Raw genomic sequence first — 21,155 nt, 5'->3', positions numbered from 1 at the left:
TGACTCTCCATAGTGTACGTTTGAATGTATAGTTCCCTTTAGCTTTTGACCTGAAAGGATTTTACTATGGCAGCACACAGCATCTTATGAGCAGTATTGCCATTGGGCTTACCTTTAATTTCTTACTATACCCTTGGATGAACTATTGTTCCATAGGGGAAAGTGAGATTTCCTTTGCTTTACATTTTAAAATGTGAGCACACCCCATTTTATGCTTGGGTGCCTGGGAGATGCATGGTATCCCCTTTCTCACTGACCTGTTACTATAGCAGGCTAATTCGTATGGTTGGTGTCAGTGAATCTACTTTAATGAAGTTAGTCAACATTACAAATCAGCCACAGTAATGCACAGAAGGGTCACCATTCTGCCAGAACGGTGGCTTTTCTTTTTTCGCTATTTTGAGTGTGCTTGTTGTTTCTTGGATCTTCTTCTGCCGTCCTAAGTGGGTGAGGTCTTGGTTGAAGTTTAGTCTTCGGCAGGAACCCTTCACGTTTCCCGCAGAGGCTCCAGAGTGTCTGAAGGCAGGAATCTCTGCAGCCCTTTTGTCTTCCAGTCTGCCAGAAAGGAACCAGTTCCTACTGGAGAGCTGCTTGCCCTGACTGGACCGCCACCCGCCCCCATCTGTAAACTGCAGGGAGAGTTTGCAGAAGTTGTGCGTGGGTTCCTGGATAAAAATCGGATTTTGGAAGTGGAAGACAAGTCGACCACTGTAGCTGAATCCGAAGAGATGAAGAAAAGATGGCTGTAACCTCCAGCGGCCGGTGTGCCTGCTGTGTAATCTGAGACTGTTCTGACCCTTCCTTCCAACCAACCTGGGGGTTGCTGAGATGACAACTCCTAGCCAGAAGCTGGTGAGACATTCTAATCTTGAGACGACCTGCAAAAAAAGCAATCCCTTGATGTGTTGCAAACTTGCTGGGCTGCAAACCGCCAATTGCAAGGGACCTCGTGCTCGAGTTCTGGCCATATTCTCCGAAGTCAGATTTGCGCTGAAACTTGTACTACTGCTGGACCTAAGCTAATCCAACCGGCAATATTCGCTCTTCATCTGGTTCCTTTGAAAGGGTGCCAAATCCACAGGGCCACGAGAAACCATGAAGAATCCTTTGATGGGAGGCGTTTCAGTCGACTGCTACTGCAAGTTCCCTTCCAGGGTTTGCTCTTTCGTCACCACGACGAAGAATCAAGGTACCAGGTCCTTTGCTGCTGCATCGTGAAGGCGTCCGTCCCGAAGCTGCTCTTCTCTGCTAAGGTACTATGCTGGCTTGGGTAATACTTAAGTCTTGTGTCGATCCCATGTGGCTGAGTGGGTATTCGTGTGTTTGAGAGTTGGCTCACACAGTTTGCCCAGGCCTAATACTGGAACGCATCTAGGGAACCTCCTTTGAACTGCCTGAACACTTCCTCCTTACACTGTATGGAACAAGTTACTTCTCCAACTATGTTCTCCAGCATGGGTCTGGCATGAATATTCTTCGTTGTCAAGCTGGGAATCCTGTCTAAAAAGGAAGGAGAAAAAAAAAAGAACACAAATAAATAAATGTCTTTCTCCTCTAAACCAATCACTGAGCTCTGGCTCATACTGCCCCAGCCAATTACTGCCCTCTGTCTAAACCCTCCTCTGACATCCATCTTCAGATTTGGTAGCACATAAAGTGGCAGTATGACCAATAAGAGCAGCAGAGGGGCAGGAGGGAGGGTTCGCATGCAAATCCATGCCAGACCGATGCTGGAGAACAAAAGTTGCAGGTAAGCAACTTGTTCCTTCTCCAGCATGGGGTCTGGCATGGATTCAAATGCTCATGAATAAAGAATGCATAGCAGTACAACATTACACAACCACGGGAGGTGGCAAGGCTCAACAGAAGCAATTACCCTTACCTCCGAAACAGGCTCACCTTCTAGCAAACGGGTTGCGTAGCACTGCTTGGCCGACCCTGGACTCCTCTGTGGAATCCCTGAAGATTCAGTAGAATTTTGGGAAGGTGTGCATGAACCTCAACGTAGCAGCCCAGCAAATGTCCAGCAGGGGCAAACCAGACAGGAATGCCGTCATCGCAGCGATCGCTCGGGTGGAATGGGCTCTCGGACGGCCAGGCAACAGTTGGTTTATTGCTGGTCAATTGGCAGTCTTCTTTTTCTTGCAGCCAAAGGGGTCTCGTGTTGAGTCCTCTCTCCTAATAAATAGACTCCTCTATATGTCTTTACCAACATCCAGAAGGGTACGTTGGTAGGAAGAACTCGTTTCCTACACCTAGAGTTCAACTACTTGATCAGAGACCCCAAAACCTGTCTTCCAGGGAAGGCGAGTTCTGACAATTGTGAGGTTGGTTCCATTCCCATTCTAGGTTTTCTGTTGGGGTTAACTACCAAGTACCAAGCTATAAATAATCAAGTCTTTTTTCCTCCACAGCCGGTTTGTCGTGGGTCTGTGTCCCATCTTCAGACTACTAGATCCTTCAGTTTGTTAGTTTTACACAAACAAGTACTACAATAGTAGGAAGAATTCTTCAGCTATGTAAGTGTATATTCCTGTGGCTGGCGCTCCTTCCACACTGCACAGCAGTATTGGCGGGGAGTCCCGACACCTCTGCATTTCAGAGTTTGGAGGCACAGAACCCTCTCAGAACAAGCAGATGAAACCTGTTGCATCTACGTTCCGGCGTCCCTTTGGTTCTCCCACGTCTGGTTGGTTTGCCAGCTCTGTGCCCTTTCCGATTCTGCTACTACTGTTAATGTTAAAGGATATTTGTACAGCGCACTATCACCACCCGAGTGGTCCCCTGGCGCTCTGGCGGCTCTGAAGGGGGGTGAGTTAGTGGGAATGAGCTGGAAAAGTGCAAGAGAGCAGTGGTGTGCTGTTGGCGGCCTCAACCCGGTAACTCCGTTGGCTGGACTTGGGGCGTTTTCCAGTCAGTAGCCGCCGTGTACTGTTTTGCGAGTCTATGTGTGGTTTGTTTTCTTGTTGCAATGTAGTGAAGTTTGTGCGGATTGTTGTGTTTAGTTAGAATTTGAGAGGTGTATGCAGAGGGGTGAAATAGTTAGTGGATTGGTTAATTGGCATAGCTGACATTCACATTTCCATCTAAGTGCAGCACATGCCAACATTCACATTTCTATCCAGGCGTGGCACATGCAGACATCCACAGTTCAGTCCAGATGTGGCACCAGCCACTGCACGCACTCCAGCCACAGTTCCAGCTCCCAATTGCTTGCACCTGAGGGAACCTTGTATCCTTCAGGTGTGGGCAAATGGGCTTAATTTCCTGACTAAAACTATAAATATACCTCTTCATCAAAGTCGGTTCTTTTAGGTATTCGACTCCAAGGGTAGATTTACTTCCCTCAAGGGATTTTAAAATTGAACCTTTAGAACTCACTGTTCGATGGGAGGGCACTTTATTTAAGGCAACTTTCCATTGGTAAGGTTTGTTTAGATTTTATGATACTTTTGGCCTGAAACACAAGTTTTATATGTAGGTTCGGGCATTACAATGACAATACGCCATTACCTGTTCTGGCAACCTGCAACGGTTTTCCTTGTCAAAGGATAAAGAGTCTCATCCCACGGGAGTCTGGTCTCCTCCCAGGTGATCCTCCCACAGTACACCACCCCAAAGGTCAGGATCAGGAAGAGTCTGCCTTTCCCTGGCCACCTGGGAGGAGACTTTAGGCACAGGTTTAATGAGGGATCTATAGGATTCTTCACTTAACCCAGAGAGCTGTGTGTCAGATGGGTTTTACGGCATCCTCCGTCACTTTTCCCCTTTTTGTATACAAAATAAAGTTTTCATTGCAAAGAAGTGCACCAATCCTTTTTTCCTTAGAGGATTCTTTTTTCTCTTTCTGGAGGTCGGACTCACAGCTGTCAGGGATTAGCATATGCACAAAGTGTGAGATGTTCCCTGCAGACTGTCTGCTGTAGCCAGGGAAGGTGCTGCCTCACAGCATATGTTATCGAGGAGCCTCCTAGCCTTCGCTTCCTAAACAGTTTCCTTTAATTTCCCTTAGTTGGCTAGTGGTACCAAGTGATACATGCTGTTCTGGAGCCTTGGACAAAGTTTCGAAACACTGTCCGCACTGGTCAGAAACTTGTAATTAACTTTAATGTAAGCTAGGCACAGGGCAACCATGGTATGTAACCTACGTATAGCTGCTTAGTACATGTCTTTCAAAATGGTAACTGCCAACAGAAGGCAACGTCATTAAGCTGGTTCTCAGGAGAAAAGTAATTTGTGGAAAGGACAGACCACCCAGATGAAGAGTACAAAAACGGGAGAAAAGAAAACACAAAACCACTCACCTGGGTCAGTTCCCTTTGGGTATCATCTCCTGCATCACCTGCCTCTGTCGGAGTGCTCTCTCTTAAGAAGTAATTCTCAACAATGTCCTTCTGAAAACACTGGTGTTTGCACACAGGGCAGAGAACCACAGCTGTAAGATAAACGTTAAAAAGGTCAGGCTACCCAGGCTGTGCATGTAATACAAGTAATTGTTTTACAGTCTAGTGTCCCGAATCAAAATAGTCTATTCAAAATTACTACATTCAACACCAGTTTCCATCCTACGACTGAAAAGTTATAGAAATGAACTCCTTCAAACACTTTAGTAATGTGTATGGGAGACCGTTCTTGTTTCTGTGTAGGAATGCTCGGAAATTGTCACCAGCAGTATTAGTAGGGACCTCTGAAAGTCACGAGGGGGACTATGTGGTCCGATTTTTATTTGACAGCGGAACCTTGTGAGTTTAAAAAACGGACATGTGGAGGCGGATTGGGAGTGTGGACCTACTTGGTTTGCCCCTTTTCCTGGTAGACTATGGATTTCATTTTTATGACTCTCTCCGAATTGGTTAGCTCCCTTAATATATGTAGGGGGACTGAAAGTCACCATACTAAATTGACAGTTGATTTTAATGTCGCTATATAAGTGCAACATTAATACTTTAGCTTGTACTGGTTTAACTGTGAATGCTCAGGGTAGTAGAATCTCAGGTTGTCAAAGCCCTTGTCCGTTTTAACAATTTGGTGAAAAGGCAGTGGGATAAATGGGTAGAGGTGCAAAACAAGGTGAACCACCAATTGCATCAGCTCATAGTTTTATTGAAACAGTGTAGCGGAGCACTGACTCCAATTAGTTGGGGGGCCATGAAGCCTTTGCATTAATCTCACAGCAGGAAGTTTGATGTGGTTATTAGGGACAAGAAGCATGAGCGTATATGGCAAAACGGGTAGATATTAAAATCCTGCACTTCGATCTGGGATGAAAGAGGTTGCCTCTTGTATAGAAGGAAGGTCATTTTGAAAAACTGCCTTAAAACATAAAATTACTTAGTACATTAAACAGAAGTAGATTTTTCTTTCTGCACACAACAGAATAATAAAAGAATTTGGCAAATTTTAACGGCCCTCAGGATCAAACTTTTAGTTCGAATGGGATTCCAGAACATAGGTGCCTTGCTCATTTTTAAAATAAATATATGTTTGCCAACAGTTTTTCAATAATAACAGAATCCCCCGGTATCTCCCCATCGGCAGCCCCACCCCAACACCCCTCTTTTTCCCCACAGGTGAACTACGAAAAGACAGTACTCTTCTGGTATTCAAGTGTCAAAAGGCAAGTACATTCGACGGGGAACCTTACAAAATTTCCAAGATTTTCAGGTTTTGCGGGTACAATGGATAGCGATAATCACTGCGCAGAAACAATAGGTCCATGCCCCAGTCCTCTCTAAACTTCGCATACTCCCCCTGGATGTTGTAGGTAGGCCATTCCATCGCAAGAATATTCCAAATCTTTGTTACCCATTCAAGCTCTGTGGTGGGCATCCCTGTTCTTCCATTTCTTGGCCACCAACCGCCACCATACATGTTTTAAATTGTGACCAGCTTTGCGGCACAGTTTCTCTGTCCCATAGGCCAAGCATGCAAGTCTCCACCCCCCCCCCCCCCCCCCCCCCAAGGACAGTTTAGTGTTCAGCATTTTCTTAATGGAGGACATCACCGGTTCCCAAAAGGGTTGGATTACTGGAAAGGTCCACCAAATGTGGGCCCAATCACCCTTTCCCTTAAAAGCTCTCCAGCACTCGGCCGACACATCTTGAGTATGCCGCCACTGGAGAAGGATCTTCTACCACTTTTCCCGTATATGAATGGCTCTAGTTAATCTGGTGATGTTGCCCCAGAGGGATTCCCACTCCTCCTGGGTTATTACCAGACTCAGCGTTCCTTCCCATTTCCCTATGTAGGGCAAGGTGCCACTCCTGTGGCTTTGAGAATTTTGTAGGTAGTGCCGAGACCAGGTGTTCCATCACCCGAGTGATTAGTATGAGAAACTTGAAGGGGTCTCACCCGCTAGTCCCCAGGGATCTGTCATCCAGGTGGCCAGGACACAGCCATTGCTACTGGATCGAGTTCCTGGGGGTGGACCAGTGCAGGAGGATCACCTGGATGAGGGGTCTTCGGGGAGTGAAAGTGGGACACCTAAGGGTGAGACGTGAAATCCCTTTCCTGTAACACCTTTTCCCCATCCTACCAGGTCGGATACCTAGAAGCTCAACCCCCACCGCCTTCCCCGACACTTCTCACGGACAGTTCATCTTGAGCGACAACTGACTAACACCAAGGCCGTATACCTGACATCTGTGTCTTACTTTGATACCATGCCTTCCTTACAGTAGTGATCTGTTTTTCAATGTAGTCAATTGCCCATTTTCTGACGATTTATTGGGTGGATGTGAAACCCAATGGCAGTTGTTAATAAAAAAAGTCTATCCCATGCCTCAGGTTGAACCATTGTTTAAACTGTTCAAAGGATTGATCTCCTCTTCGTGCATCATAGCCCTCAACCATAGGCATCCCGCCTCCCTACATCGACTAAAGGCGGTCCCCCACTGTCGTGAGGTTAACTTTGATTGCTAAAAAGGGGACTTAACTGGCCCGGGATGATCTGTATTCCCTTTATATATTGCATCAGAGCACCCCATACACTCACCAAGAGTGCAGGACTGATAGAAATTTGGGACTGCTAATGTCCCCCCGCACCCTCGGGCCACCCACGCTTGCTTCTCAGGGCCATTAGCACGTGTAGCACCACCCTCGGCTTTCTGTTCCAAATAATGGCTGATAGATTAGTCAAAGTTCGGAAGAAACTGCAGGGTAGGGGAATCGGCAAAGCCTGAAAAAAAATAGGAAACTCTGGAGAGTCACCGTCTTAACTGAGGCCATCCGGCCCATCCATGAAGAGGGTTTCATCTTTCTAGATCGGTTTTCATAGGACTTATTGATTGGGGATAGTTTGCTCTGTATAGAAAGTCTAGCAAGTTCGTAACCTTAACCCCCAGATATTGGATTGGAACAGGTAACAGTCCTGCGCTTCCTACAGCAAGTCCCCCATCAAGGGGAGATTCAGCACTTCTGACTTATTCATGTTAATTTTGAATCCTGACACTCTGCCAAAGAACAAGTTACTTACCCATGGTTACGTTCTTTCAATTTTTCTCCCACGTATTCCTCATATTTGACATTCAAATCTGCTTGCGGCTTGCTTTGGAATTTTTTTTTCATAGGATCGAGTGCTGTAAAGTCTTGGTCCTCGCAGCGTTCGTGACGTTGACGCTTATATACGAAGCACGTAAATACCTCTTCTCTTGAGCTCTTCGCTCCTCTAACTCCCTCAGGGTCAGTCGTTTTTCAAAGAAACGAGCTGGGGGTAGATCTCAGTCTTCGGCTGGGGCCTCCCTTTGGAGCAGCCTCCCTGCCACTCAAAATTGAGGAGAACCATCTCTGGTTCCGGTAGCACCTCAAGACCTTCCTCTTTGCTTCTGCCTTCGAGCCCCTTCTCCCCTGCTGATCTGTTTCTCTCTCGGCACTGTGCACCTGGCCACCCTCTGTCCTCCGGGCCCATGTACCTGCCACCCTCCTGCACTGCCTCTGGGCCATCCCTTGCAATGGGGTCTGTATCTGTGCCCATACAGTCCCCCACCCACTTTCTTTTCTTTCTGCACTTATCAGACGTACCCTGTGTCTGCTAAACCCAGCACTTGCTGGATGCACTATCGTTTATTGCCTTTTTTATTTTTCTGTTGCTCCTCTGCGCTGCACTTTCCACTTCTACCCCATTCCATGTACTTTTCCCCCCTTTTCCCTTTCCCATGCAATTCTGCGTTATCAATGTCACTGGGCCTAGTAAGATCGTGGCTTTGTTCTCCCTGTTCAATATAAATAAAATTGCAATTCAATGCACATGCGCTGACCATTACTTAAATTCTTATTTTTTTCCCCATCCTTTAACTTGCATGCTGTGTCATAGGAGGAGACAATCTTGACGTTGCGAGAAAGGATGGTTTAAGACCTGGAAAAATCTAATCAGGCAAGAGGGAGGGGGGATGGACGGGCAGTGAGGAATACGTGGGAGGAACATCCAGTCGAAAGAAAGTTACCACGGTTAAGTAACTTGTTCTTCGAATGGATTGTGTGCTCCCACGTATTCCTCATCCTTGATAGACTCCCAAAAAGCTGTTTGAGTTAGGCAGTGGGTGCCAAGAATATTTGTTAATATTATGGAGGACAGCCTTGCCAAATTTAGCTTCCTCTCCTGAGAAACAAAATACACAGTAATATTTACTGAAAGTGTGAAGCAACGACCAGATTTCTGCTCTACAAATGTCCCGGACTAGCATACTTCTTTCCAGAGTTGAAGAAGCTGCCACCCCTCTATATGATATGATAGGTTATTTATAACACGCTTAATACCCAGAGGTTTCTATGCGCAGACCGGGGATCGAACCTGTGTTGCTCCATGTCGTATGCGAGCACGAATGCACCCTCAAACCACTGTTATGGCACATTACAATCCATCGAGAGATTGTTTCGAAACTAATGTAGTAGCTTAGTACCCTTTTCGGGTCTAGGCGATGTAGCCTCTCCTCCTCTTTAGATGGATGAGGAGGAGGGTAACAAGATGGCAGTAAAATACATTGTGCTAAATGAAACTCTGACATAACTTTCTGAAGGAAAGATGACCTAGCTCTTAAAAATTACTTTATCCTTGGAAAAGTATGTAAAAGGTTGTTTGGAAGATAAGGCCTGAAGCTCATTTAGCCTACGGGCAGATGCGATAGCTACTAGAAAGGCCGTTTTCATAGTGAGCATCCTCAGAGGACGCAAATGCAAGGGCTCAAGTGGAGCTCCAATAAGACTTCTTAATACAAGATTCGAATCCCATGATGGCACGATGAAGGGAGTGGGAGCAAACAAATTGGTCAAGCCCTTCAGAAATTGTAATACAAATCGGTACTTTGAAATATGACCCCTCATCTGGAGATCTTTTGAAGAGTGTGCCGCCAAATAGCCCTTCACCGTGGCCACTTGCAACCCAGAATGGGTCAGGTGGAATAAGAAAGGCAGAATATGGGAAGGTTTACATGTCAAAGGATCTAGTCTATTTTCCCTGCACCAGCTGCGAAAGGTATTCCAACAGTAGTGGTACAGGGATTTAGTTGTTGGCCTCCTAGCTGAAAGCAACACTTCCATTACGTCTTCCGGCAGGTCCCAATCTTTGTATCTGACTCTTTCAGAAACCAGGAGGGAAGATTGAGAGACCTGATCTCTGGGTGAAGAATGAGACCTCCCTCTTGCCAGAGTAGGTCCTCTCTTTGGGGAATACAATTGGAGGGCAGATGGGCATTTCCAGAAGGTACCACGTTCTCCTGGCTGAATACAGAGCAATCAGGATAATTGTTTTCCCGAACTTCCTCAACCTCCTGATGACATGATGAATGACTGGAACGCGTACAGCAGTGGAAACTCCCAGTTCACCATGAATTCGTCTCCTAGAGCCCCTCTTTGTTGACATTCCCTGGAGCCGAACAGCTCGCACTTCTGGTTGACACTGGTCGCAAACAGATCTACTTGAGGGGTTCATCTAATGGCGAAGAGCTCCAGAAGGACTTCCTGAGCTAGTTCCCACTTATGGGAGATCGTGCTCTGCCTGCTCAGACGTCCGACATCGTGTTTTTTTCTCCGGCTGGATGAACTGCCAGAAGAGTTATTCCTTCTGCGAGTGCCGAGAACCAGAGCTGCATTGCCTCTCTGCACAGGAGCAGTGACCCCCTACACCACCACCCCCCCTCTCCTGTTGAGGTAGAGGATGGCCACTGTGTTGTCCGTCATTAGCAGGACACTCTTTCCCCCGTATTGAGGGCAGGAAGGCCATCAGCACTAGTCCGATAGCCCTCGGCTCCAAAAGTTTGATATGGAGTCTGGAATCCAACTGAGACCAGTATCCGCTTATTAAAAGATTCATGTGCGTCCCCCATCCAGTGAGGGAGGAGTCCGTCACAGCTGTTGTCTCTGGCCATGCCTGCCAAGAAGGTTCTCCTCCCGTCACATTCTCTTGGCTGGCCCACCACAGTAGATCCTGGGTGACCTTTGTAGGGACCTGGAGAAGGTCCATCATTCTGCCAGAGAATTGAAACCACTGGGATCTAAGAGCCCACTGAAGGAATCTCATGCTCAGACGTGCTTCTGGCAACGGAAAAAACGCAGGATGCTATGAGGCCGAGCAACCTTAGGAAATCCTAGGTCAGAAGACGTTGGGCACTCTGGAATTTTTGGACCATCTGCAAAAAATGTTGAGTGCTTAACACGGGTGGCAAAGCTTTTCCTGAGGCTGAATCCAGGACTGCTCCAATGAATTGAAGCTTCTGTAAACGTGTCAAGTGGGACTTCTTGAAGTTAAGGGAAGAAGCCCAGCTCATGGAGAAATGTCAGGAGCGATTGATGCGATTCTGAGACTGTTCCAGAGAAACAGCCTTGATCAACCAGTCGTCTAGGTAATGGTAGATGTATATCCCTTCCCCTCTTTAAACTTGCTGCCACCACTGCCATAACCTTGGTGAAGACCCTCAGGCCTGAATGGCAGAACCCAAAATTGATGAGAACCGCCAACTGCGAACCTCAGGTACTTTCTGTGCTGCTGATATCAAATGTCCAATTTCTCAAAACTTCTCTGCCCGCAAACCATCCGGCTCTCCTCTGGACCCTTGCCCAGCCACAACCCTCAAAGAAATCTTTGCATCTACCTGCGCAGGAGAACACGCAAGAACCATCATAAACGACTCGCTTTCCTCAGGAATTTTTCCCAACGCATTCAAAACGGTTCATGTCAAACCCCTTACAAAAAACGCCTCCCTCGGCCCTCTCGAGCCCAAAAACTACCGCCCCATCTCAAACACCAGATTCCTAGCCAAACTCATTGACCGAACCGCCTACTCCAAATAAATACCTTTGTCGAAGCCAACAATCTCCTAGACCCCGCTCAATCAGGTTTCAGAGCCCGACACGGAACCAAAACCACCCTAACCTCAATCTGGGATGACCTTAAAAACACGGCAGATTCTGCGGGATGCGCCGCATTAATCCTTCTTGACCTATCCGCCGCCTTCGACACAATCGACCTCTCAATCCTGCTTGACCACCTCCACTCCCTGGGAATTTGTGGAACCGCCCTCAAATGGATAGCATCCTTCCTCAACAATAGGAACCAAATAACCCTACTCTCCTCTCCACCTACTGCTCCCAAGCCTGACCAGTCGACACCGGAGTTCCACAAGGAGCATGCCTATCAGCCCTCCTGTTTAACCTCCAAATGGCCACCCACCCAAGAATAATTTGCTTACACAACATCCTGTGCTACAACTACGCTGATGACACAACTAATTCTAAAACTCCTAAACTCAAACCCCAACTGCCGACCAGACCTTGCTTCCTGCCTCCTCGACAGATCTCTGGATGACCACAAACCACCTCTTGCTAAATCCCTCCAAAACCGAAATCACGGTATGTGGCAACACCGAACTTCTTCCACACCCACTACCCTGGCCATCTACCATGGGTAACTCACCGACACCCTCCAATTCAGTGAAAAACCTTGGATGCACCCTACACTCTGACCTAACCCTCTTGCACAAAGTCAACAACGTCGCAAAGGCCTGCCACTACCATCTTAAAACTCTAAAGCGCATTTTTCCATACCTCTCCTTTCCCAACAGACTCTCCGCTGTCCAATCAATTGTTATATCAAGACTGGACTATGCTAACTCCCTCTACCTCGGAGTGCATGCATAACAACTGAATAAACTACAAAGAGCACAAAACGCTGCAGCCAAACTGCTACTAGCGCTTGGCCCAAGAGACCACATCTCCCCAGCCCAAAACTCTGCACTGGCTTCTGGTTGCCCGAAGGGTAACCTTCAAAACCCTATGCATTTCTCACCGAGCACTGCATAAAACCGGACCTCAATAACTTCAAGACAAACTAAAACCCTATCACCCGGCTCGTACCACATCAAGCTCAGCCGGCCTCCTAGTCATAGCAAACTCAGTCCGGTTAGGTGGATCATCATTCTCAGCCTTGGCCCCCACTCTGTGGAACGCACTCCCATCCCACATTCGACTCACCGAGGACCTCATGTCTTTCCACAAACTACTGAAAACATGGCTCTTCCCCCAAAACCGACCCGTGATTCAAACTGGATAACAGCAGCTCAATGACATTAGCCCAAAATGCTGGATCTTAAATAACAATCCAGCATCATGATCCGAGCAAGAAATCTAAAGATAATAACCGCTATGGTAAACTAAAAAGGACAAACAAAATAGAAATAGTAAAATGGATCATAGCAGTGAAGTGGATAGAAAGAATTGTACGAGAGCAGTAAAGTGGTTGAAATTAATGAAATAAATGTAAAGGACAAGAAGATCAAAGTGGACGAGAGGAATAAAGTAAAGTAGATAACAGCAATTCAACTAGCCCAAACTTCTAGATCATAAATAACATTCCAACATCAAGATTCCAAGCGATAAATCAAAAACTAATAACTCTAATGTAAACTAAAAAGGACAAACAAAATAGAATGATTGAAGTGGAACAAATCAGTGAAGGAGAAAAAGTAGTATGAAAGCAGTAAAGTGGCAGAAATTATTAAAATTGATGAAATTAATGTAATGGACGAGAGGAACAAAATGGACAAGAATAAAGTGGAGAGGATGGAAAGACGAACACATGATACGGATGAGTGCAGAGTGCACTGAACTGGTAGAGTGCATGAAACTGATATATGGCACGGAAGGCAAAAGTGCATGGTACAAATGGAACAAATAGACTAGACGAGTCAAGTGCATGGGACAGATGGAGAACACGGGACGGATCGAGTGCGTGCGACAAGTGACATGTGTTGAACCGATAATGCATGATGAAAAGATGAATCGAGTTCAGCAGATTAAGTCGGTAGAGCAGATGAATATCGGTGGAGAGGATGAAGTGCGTATAGCAAATGAGAGCAGAGAGCGTATAGCGGATGAAAGCACAGAATGCATGAGAGCGTGCAGCAGATGAGAGCGTGGAGCGGAGGTAAGCTATGGAGTAGATGATAGTACGGTGCGGACACAGGGTGTTGAACAGATAGGGTGTTGAGCGGATGTAGGGGGTTTTGAGCAAATGTAGGGTGTTGAGCGGATGTAGGATGTGGGGGGTTTGAGCAAATGTAGGGTGTTGAGCGGATGTAGGATATGGGGGGGTTTGAGCAAATGTAGGGTGTTGAGCGGATGTAGGATGTGGGGGGTTTGAGCAAATGTAGGGTGTTGAGCTGATGTAGGATGTGGGGGGGTTTGAGCAAATGTAGGGTGTTGAGCTGATGTAGGAGGGTTTGAGCAAATGTAGGGTGTTGAGTGGATGTAAGGTGTGGAGCAAATGTGTCTGCAGCGGCTGTAGAGTAATGGGTCTAGAGCGTGTATTGGATCTAGAGCGGGCGTAGAGTGTGGAGCGGGGGAAGTACGTGGAAGGAACGGGGGATGTACGTGGAAGGAACGAGGGAAGTGGATGAAATAAAAGTAGTGTGTGGAGAAACAAGGTGAAGTGAGTAGAATGGATGAAGATGGTGGAAGAACGGATGAAGTATGTAGATGGAAAGGGCGAAGTGGGTGGAACCGGTGAACTGGGTGGAACCCGTGAGGTGGGTGGAACCTGTGAGGTGGGCGAAATGGGTGAAGTGGGCGAAATGGAAGAAGTGTATAGATGAAACGCGTAAAGAGGGTGGATGAACGGATGACGCATGTGGATGAACGGACGAAACTGGGTATATGAAACGGGTCAGGGAAGTGGATGGAGGACGCATATAGAACAGATAACGTGAAAATGAGCAGACCGGATGATGAAGCGATAAAATGTATAGATCGGACGAAGTGCATGGATTAGAAGGAATTCATAGAACTGATCGCACTGATTGTTTGCTTAGAACTGAGAAAGTACATACAACGGATGGAATGCACGGAACAGAGAGCACATAGCGGACACTTATTAAAAACATTTTAAAAAATAAAAAGATTCAAGAGCATGGAACGATCTGGATCTGTAATGCATAAAACAACCAAAGTACATAGAATGGTTGGAGTGCATAGAACGGCTGAAGTACATGGAACTACTGGAATGTGCTCGACCTCAAGATATAACTGTGATAAGAAGGCAGACAGGCGATTCCATTGAAAGAAAATGTTGTCTTTATTTGAACCAACCAAAGTCAAAATTAAATGTGGTAAAATGTCATGAAGAAAAAAAAATGCACAGAAGGCTTCTCTAATTCTGCCGACTCCTGCGGTTTATCTTTACTGGTTCTTTGCAGGGAATGAAGTAAGGACCTCTGGATAGTCTTCTCCTTTTAGTCCTCGTATGCCCACAAGTCTCCTGCAGCTACGGGTTCCACGTCTGGTTGGCTCTGCAACAGTACGAAGAATGAGCACACATCCCTTCTACGGACTCTGGTTTATATACCCATGTATACATCATCCAATCAGGGACTGGCTTACTGCCCAGGTTACAAAAACCCCTCCAAGCCCCACCCCCTTCAGCCGTTGTGGAGGAGCATGCCGTTTGGACCTGTCTCCCAGTCTCTGAACCCAGTCCTGCTTTTGCTGAGCCCCAGTGACCCAGGTAAGGGTGTTCGAGTGCGGGTGACTCTTGTAGGGTGCCGGCCTCGTGTGTTTGAAAAAGGGAGGGAATCTGTTGTGACCCGTTCTTAACAATGGTTTCATAGTCTTTTGGTAGCGTGGCTGTCGACTCGTGAGCGCGGCTTTTTGCTGGCTTCATGCCGCGTGACGGTCGACTCATGTGAGCGCAGCGTTTCTCGTCCTTCTGTAGTCAGCGATCCAGTATGATTTCTCTGCCCTCGGGGAAGGGTGGGCAGTTGTTCCAGAGATTGGCAGCAAAGTATGGAAAGCTTGAGCCTCTGGCTTTGCATCATTTAACTTTGGGCACAATAAATTATCTGTGCAAGGGGGCTCTAGTGGATCTGGAAGAGTGGGCTTTGGCAATTCTTTGGGCGAGGTAAGGTGGTGCTGTGTTGGACAAGGACTTGTTGGTGATGGAGAGGGTTTTGGCATACGCAATTAGCATCACTACTGCAATTTTCCAGCAACAATATATGTAATTAGAATCATCACTGTAGTGCCGTAGTGCACAAGACACAGCGCTCCAGGTATCAACAGTGGGTTGTGAGCTCTCCGTGGACATAAAAATAAGAAACAATGCTTTGGGTGCAGATTATAGGTAGGACATTCTCGAGCGATATTTGGAGTGAGGTAAACAGAGAGAGGACTGGCGATAACATCCAGAGGAAGGCCACTTTGGAAACAATTCACATAACGCACACGGGCCACCAGAAATAGGAAGTTACAGAGCACGGATGACTTCGCCCAATAGAGAACCTGAAAGCTGGGGAGTACAGACCAGCAGAAAACAGGTAAGCACGGAATGCTAGGCAGGCAGTGAACAATAGCAAAGATGAGTGCTTTACCAATATGAAGAATGCCTCTAAAATGTGGGGTTGTTGTCGTCCTATATTTTATACGCACACAACCACGCAGTCAAAATCAAAAAGAGGGACTTGCTAATTTTGAAAAACACCACAGCCGAAAGACCAGTGAATAGAACACAAGTGATGACGCTACTCAATATGCAAACTGATTTAGATTGTTCCTGGATATTTAAGGCTAGACCTATACGTGCAAAATAACAAACAAAGGAATACACTGCAGTAACTAACTCCCCTATAGGTACAGACACAAGATTCAGAGTACCATAACGTACAATACCACAGCATGTTGAGTACGACCTTGCCATAGAAGTTGACACACTGGTATAGAATGTTGGTAGCGCTGCATTTTCCTTCGTGATGCAGCAAAAAGAACTGGTTGAGTCAACATGATCCTTTACCTTGTAGGTCGAATTTACCATCACGCTGCACTTAAGAAGGTTAGACTATTGTCACAAGCGCAGTACTACAATTGACATATCCCGGAAAAGGGAAGTCTTTCACTGAGGTAAAATAATCGGTCCAAAATGGCCATGAGAATGTGGGACTGAAGTGAAGTTACATTAACTAACAGAGCTAGGCATATTAATGAATTAGCCAAGTCGAGCCATGTTAAACAACTGAATTTGTAATACCAAGAAACTGGAAATATACTAATACTAAATATAGACCCAGTTGGAGAACCATAAATGAATCCAAATAAATAAGAATGTGCATCAGGAGAATGACTTATTGGTAGAATGGAGGTTGAGATACGCACACATGCCGAGTTAATAGCAACTATAAAAATGTAGAATTCCTAAAGAATTACAATTGAAATGTATATTTGAATTCGTACACTATACTAAAAATGAAACAAACACTTGTTAATATACACCTATTTTCCTGTTTCAGAAGAGAAAATTGAGTCCGCCAGGATATATATCTATCTCGAGTGGAAGGTATTTTGGGTGTGTTTGGATTGAGAAATAATATCCAGACATTGATCACACGGAAAGAAGGAGACATCATGCCCCTGTAGATTCTTTTTTATTAGAAGAGAGGAATGACACGTTAGGTGTATGGAGTTGTATGAGAGTAAAATTGGGGTTTTCAATGAAGAGCAAAGTGTACTTGACCATAATGCACTGTGTAGCACGAAGCACTTTACCAGTACTACTGTGATGCATCACTGTCGACCGCTTTCCTGTTTGTCTATTTTTTAGAAAAAATAAATCAAACGAAATATGACACTTTGTATACTAATCCATTGTAACCTTTATTTAGACTGGGTGAAATGATTTTTTTTTCTTGTATGTACGGTGTGACTCTCCCTCGGTGACTTCCTACCCTCTAGTATCAGTTTTGTTGCAGAGCTTCTAAGGGGTCCAGATTGAGTACACAGTGCAGAAGTCAAAGATTACACTTAGACAATCAGGTATAAAAATAAGTATTTACTTATGGCCAAAACACACAGTGGAAAATGACTACCAACAGGTAATATCACACAATACTAAACATTAGATATATATATATATATATATATATATATATATATATATATTTATACTGGTAAAAAGGCAAAATACATATCAAACCCCTGAAAAGAAAGGTACAGATTAGTATTAGCACTACAGGTCCACAGAGAATCACCCTAACTTTAGAAGTCCAACCCCTGTCTGGGACCCTGTGCCCAAAAGTTCAGCAAAGTTTCCACATAGTTTGTGAAGCTGGAAAAAATAAAAGTAGGGCCCTGGGGTCAGGTGAACAGTTCCAAGTATCAGGGGACAAGTTAAACTCGCAACAAACGTGTTCCCAACTTTCAGAGTGCGTGTTTGAACAGGCTATGGCAAAGCCAAAGTATTGGAAAAGTTCTGTAAAAGTTAGTAAACTGGAGGTTAGGGGGCAGGTAAGTATCGCTATAACTCACCCCCTGCACTCCCGATTCTTCATGAGACTTGGCAGGTCGGTTGAAGAAGATCCAAGGTCGCTTTTCCCACCGGCAGCCTCAGCCCTTGATCCCCAGGGGTTGCAGGTTCGAGCAGATATCTGGCTGGTGTCCGATGCTGGTACAAGGACTCTCTATGGAAGAATGCAGCAAAACTCGACGCAGCGCCCCTCAGGACAGGCATGGATGCAGGTAATCAATTTTGGGCGACGCCCACCGATGCACAACGACGCCAGGTACTCCCTTGTCACGGTCAGACTTTCCCTCCTGTCTCGGGTCACCTTGCTACGAGGAACGCAAATGTTTGCAGTGGTAAATCTTGTAGCACAAGCAGAGGTTGGTTGCCGATCACGTCTGAACTGTTTTTGATAGACAACGCTAATTTCTAAAAGGAGATTATCTTCAATTTGTAAAGGTGCTGGGGTTAAATCAATCCTTTGTTTAATTAACATGATTCTATTCAAAAGCATACAATCCATATGAACCGAATCCAGAAAGTATGTATTTTGTTAAATGTATCGATGATCATTTCTTAGAAGTCAGAAAACAAAATGTTGCTTTCAAGTCCACGACTTTTAGGTATGGTCTGAAGAGATTTCTCACAGCATGTTGTGGGCCCAGTAGCTATCAACCGTGTGTGGGGGTGGAGGGGCTAACTAGCCCACTAACGGGCCTCCATAGTGGCCAAAAACTGCAACATTTAAAGGGTGGCCTGCGACTTTCTCCCCCAGATGCTGCTGCTGGAATGCCTGCAGCTGGGAGAAAAAATAAAAAATAAAGTGTCCGGGTGGCACAATCGCACTGCTATCTTGAGCAGCAAAGCATTCATGCCATCTTAGTGTTAACAGAGACCTGCTGATGGGCGGCAGTTAAGCGTAATACCAGCAGTCACTCCTTTACCAGTTTGAGCCGTTTCTGAAGGTATCTGCTCACCAGGGGTGTTGCTAGGTCTGGCAAAGATCCATGGCTACACTAGTGTCAGGACTGTCAAGACTCAGGGCTAGCTAGCCTTTTGGTTGTAACCACAGAGCTTCAATCCGGGGCTACAACTAAGAGACCCGGGGCTATAGCACCCCCCAGCAACGCCTCTGCTGCTCACTGTCATAGTTGACATGCGAAGAATAAAAGACACCCTGACCCTGCACTTACCTTGAAAAACTGCATAAACTGCCAAGTCAATTAAAGTACCACAATAATGCTCTTTTTAAATATTCAGTTATATCCATGGTGTCTGCTGGCTTTACATGCCAAGCATGTTTTTGCTTTAATGTGGACAGCAGATCCCTCTTAACATCATGCATAGCAGCAAGCTGCAGCTTTGTGACACCTCTATACTCAGGTGACCTTACTACCCAATTTCTTGATTGGAGCATCTTAAAGTGCTACTAGTACAGTAGTGGAAATGTGGTATGTTTAGGCATGCATTTCTTTGCATTCTGGGACCTTTCGTTTTACATTCAGGATGTGCAAACAAAACCACAATTATAATCTCTTGGTTTAACATGTTTCAATATGGATTTACATGCTGTCAGGCTGCCGACTGTTTGTAATGCGAGATGAACGAATTAACCATTTATGGCTTGAGGTTCATAAAGAAAAAAAGGTAAGTTTAAACAAGTTTTGTTTACGTGGAAGTTTTTGCGTACATGAGTGTGGGTGCGTTTGGCTAGGGCAAAGGCACAGTTTGTGTCCATGGAGCAGTATTGTGCATAACTGCGGTTAGGGGGTGCATTTATTAAGATAGAATGCAGGATTTGATGTGCTACAAGCAGCATGAAAGGTAGGCAGGGTGGGCATATATTGCTTGACACTGTCTTTTTTTGGGCACCAGCCGCATGAAAATGTTTTACAGAGCCAATTCTGAGACGTATTGTTGAGACCACCATCATTACTTTCTTTGGATACAAAGCAAAAGAAAGGGGGCCAGACCTCAAAGCTGCTTGGGCAAAACCTACTTGAAAGTGGGGCGATGCTGGCAAATATTGTTGCGAGAGGCAATGACCGAACATGATCGGGACAGGGACGTACTGCCAGATATACAATCAGGATAATGATGCGCAATTCCTGGGTGGTGGCAAGGGCATGAGGCTACATGGCCAAAGGACAGCATAGGGAAACATTATTGGGATTTATCAAGCCAACTTGATGCATGGCACTTTAGCATGGGGCACTGGTATCCCCAACAAACAAAAAGGGAGGTGTGGGGGGGGGGGGGGGTTATCATACTGTACAACTGGCATATTCCGGCTTTCTAAAAAAAGTTTGCATTTGAGATGTTAACAACCCAAGACATGGGATTGTCACCCACATTGCTAGCGTCGCTCCCTTAGTTACAAGGGCAACATCTTTAAGAGGGGGTTCCCAAATTACAAGCATTGGTGAGGGAACTACACTTTTAAACAAACATCACGATCTCTTATCCTCAACACCGCCTCCGTGCACCAAGGATCTCGTAATCCTGCCTGCCCAGCTCCCAATCCAATCTCACCTGCGCCGTCTTTAGCCGCATCTGGCCCTAAGCAGCCACCGCACACGGAGTGTAAACAAGGCAGCAGACGCGGCTCCCGCGGACGTGCCTTGCAGACCCCACAGTTCTCCAAAAGCTGAAGATCAGGACCCTCGGGGGTGGTGTTACCGCCAGAGTGGCGCTCCTTCAGTACTCCCGCCGCTATTTGAGCCATGCCTCTGCAACAGCTTGCTGCACCCCCTCGCTTTCCGGCTACACTGTTTTTCCTTCACACAGTTCTTAACTGCAGCGATACCCTCCACTGTCCTCCTATTACTGCATTCAGTGGGGAATAACAAAAGGTGCTGCAATTCTTAACAGGCACGACAGCACTGTTCCTGCCAGAAACAAGGGAGGGCTACTGCGCAAGCGCACTCCAACATCTAACGCACGTTATCCAACGCGTTACGCGACAAAGCGCGGTCATCGCGTTACAAAAAAACGCGACAAGACGTCAGATGTTCTAGGGTCGAACGGGCGGAGCCTTCGCCTACGCGGAGTCAAACAGGGCGCATGCGCAATAGTTCTTGGAGCAACATACTATACCAGTACCATAGTTAGTGGAAACGATTCTTGTACTTTATTGGGTTGCGAAAAAACATTCCCTTCGCCGGGTCATCGTAAGACTTAGGCTAGTATACTCTATTTTAATTGGTGCAGGATTCTGATCGTCAGCGATTTAAACTGCACGAGTGAACATGTTTTTTTCCCGCGGGCGATTATAATTTAAAGTACGAGGAATGCAACAATTCTAAACTCATTGTTGTTTGGTGCATGTCGGAACAACATAGTTTCTCTGTGCTGCAGGGTGAATGTGAGACATTGCTCTCAACCTTTTGTATCCCCAGGGTGG

The 21,155-nt window shown here is 46.0% G+C and overlaps 1 protein-coding gene across 1 annotated transcript in view; it reads right to left on the bottom strand.

Moving 5' to 3' along the window:
- Positions 1–20,719, bottom strand: part of TRIM28 (tripartite motif containing 28) — a 980,216-nt gene extending 959,497 nt beyond the window's left edge. Inside the window, exons 1-2 of the mRNA XM_069639014.1 lie at positions 20,285–20,719; positions 4,305–4,435 (exon numbers count right to left, since the gene is read on the bottom strand). Of these exons, the coding sequence (XP_069495115.1) occupies positions 4,305–4,435; positions 20,285–20,477 (324 nt within the window). The 5' untranslated portion in view covers positions 20,478–20,719. The remainder of the gene's footprint in view (positions 1–4,304; positions 4,436–20,284) is intronic.
- Positions 20,720–21,155: the final 436 nt, after the last annotated feature.

The sequence above is a fragment of the Ambystoma mexicanum genome, chromosome 1q, assembly GCF_040938575.1.
Source record: "Ambystoma mexicanum isolate Mex_15411 chromosome 1q, UKY_AmexF1_1, whole genome shotgun sequence".
Lineage (NCBI taxonomy): Eukaryota > Metazoa > Chordata > Amphibia > Caudata > Ambystomatidae > Ambystoma > Ambystoma mexicanum.
Note: the sequence above shows the minus strand (reverse complement) of the source record. Positions and strands in the feature narration are given on the sequence as shown.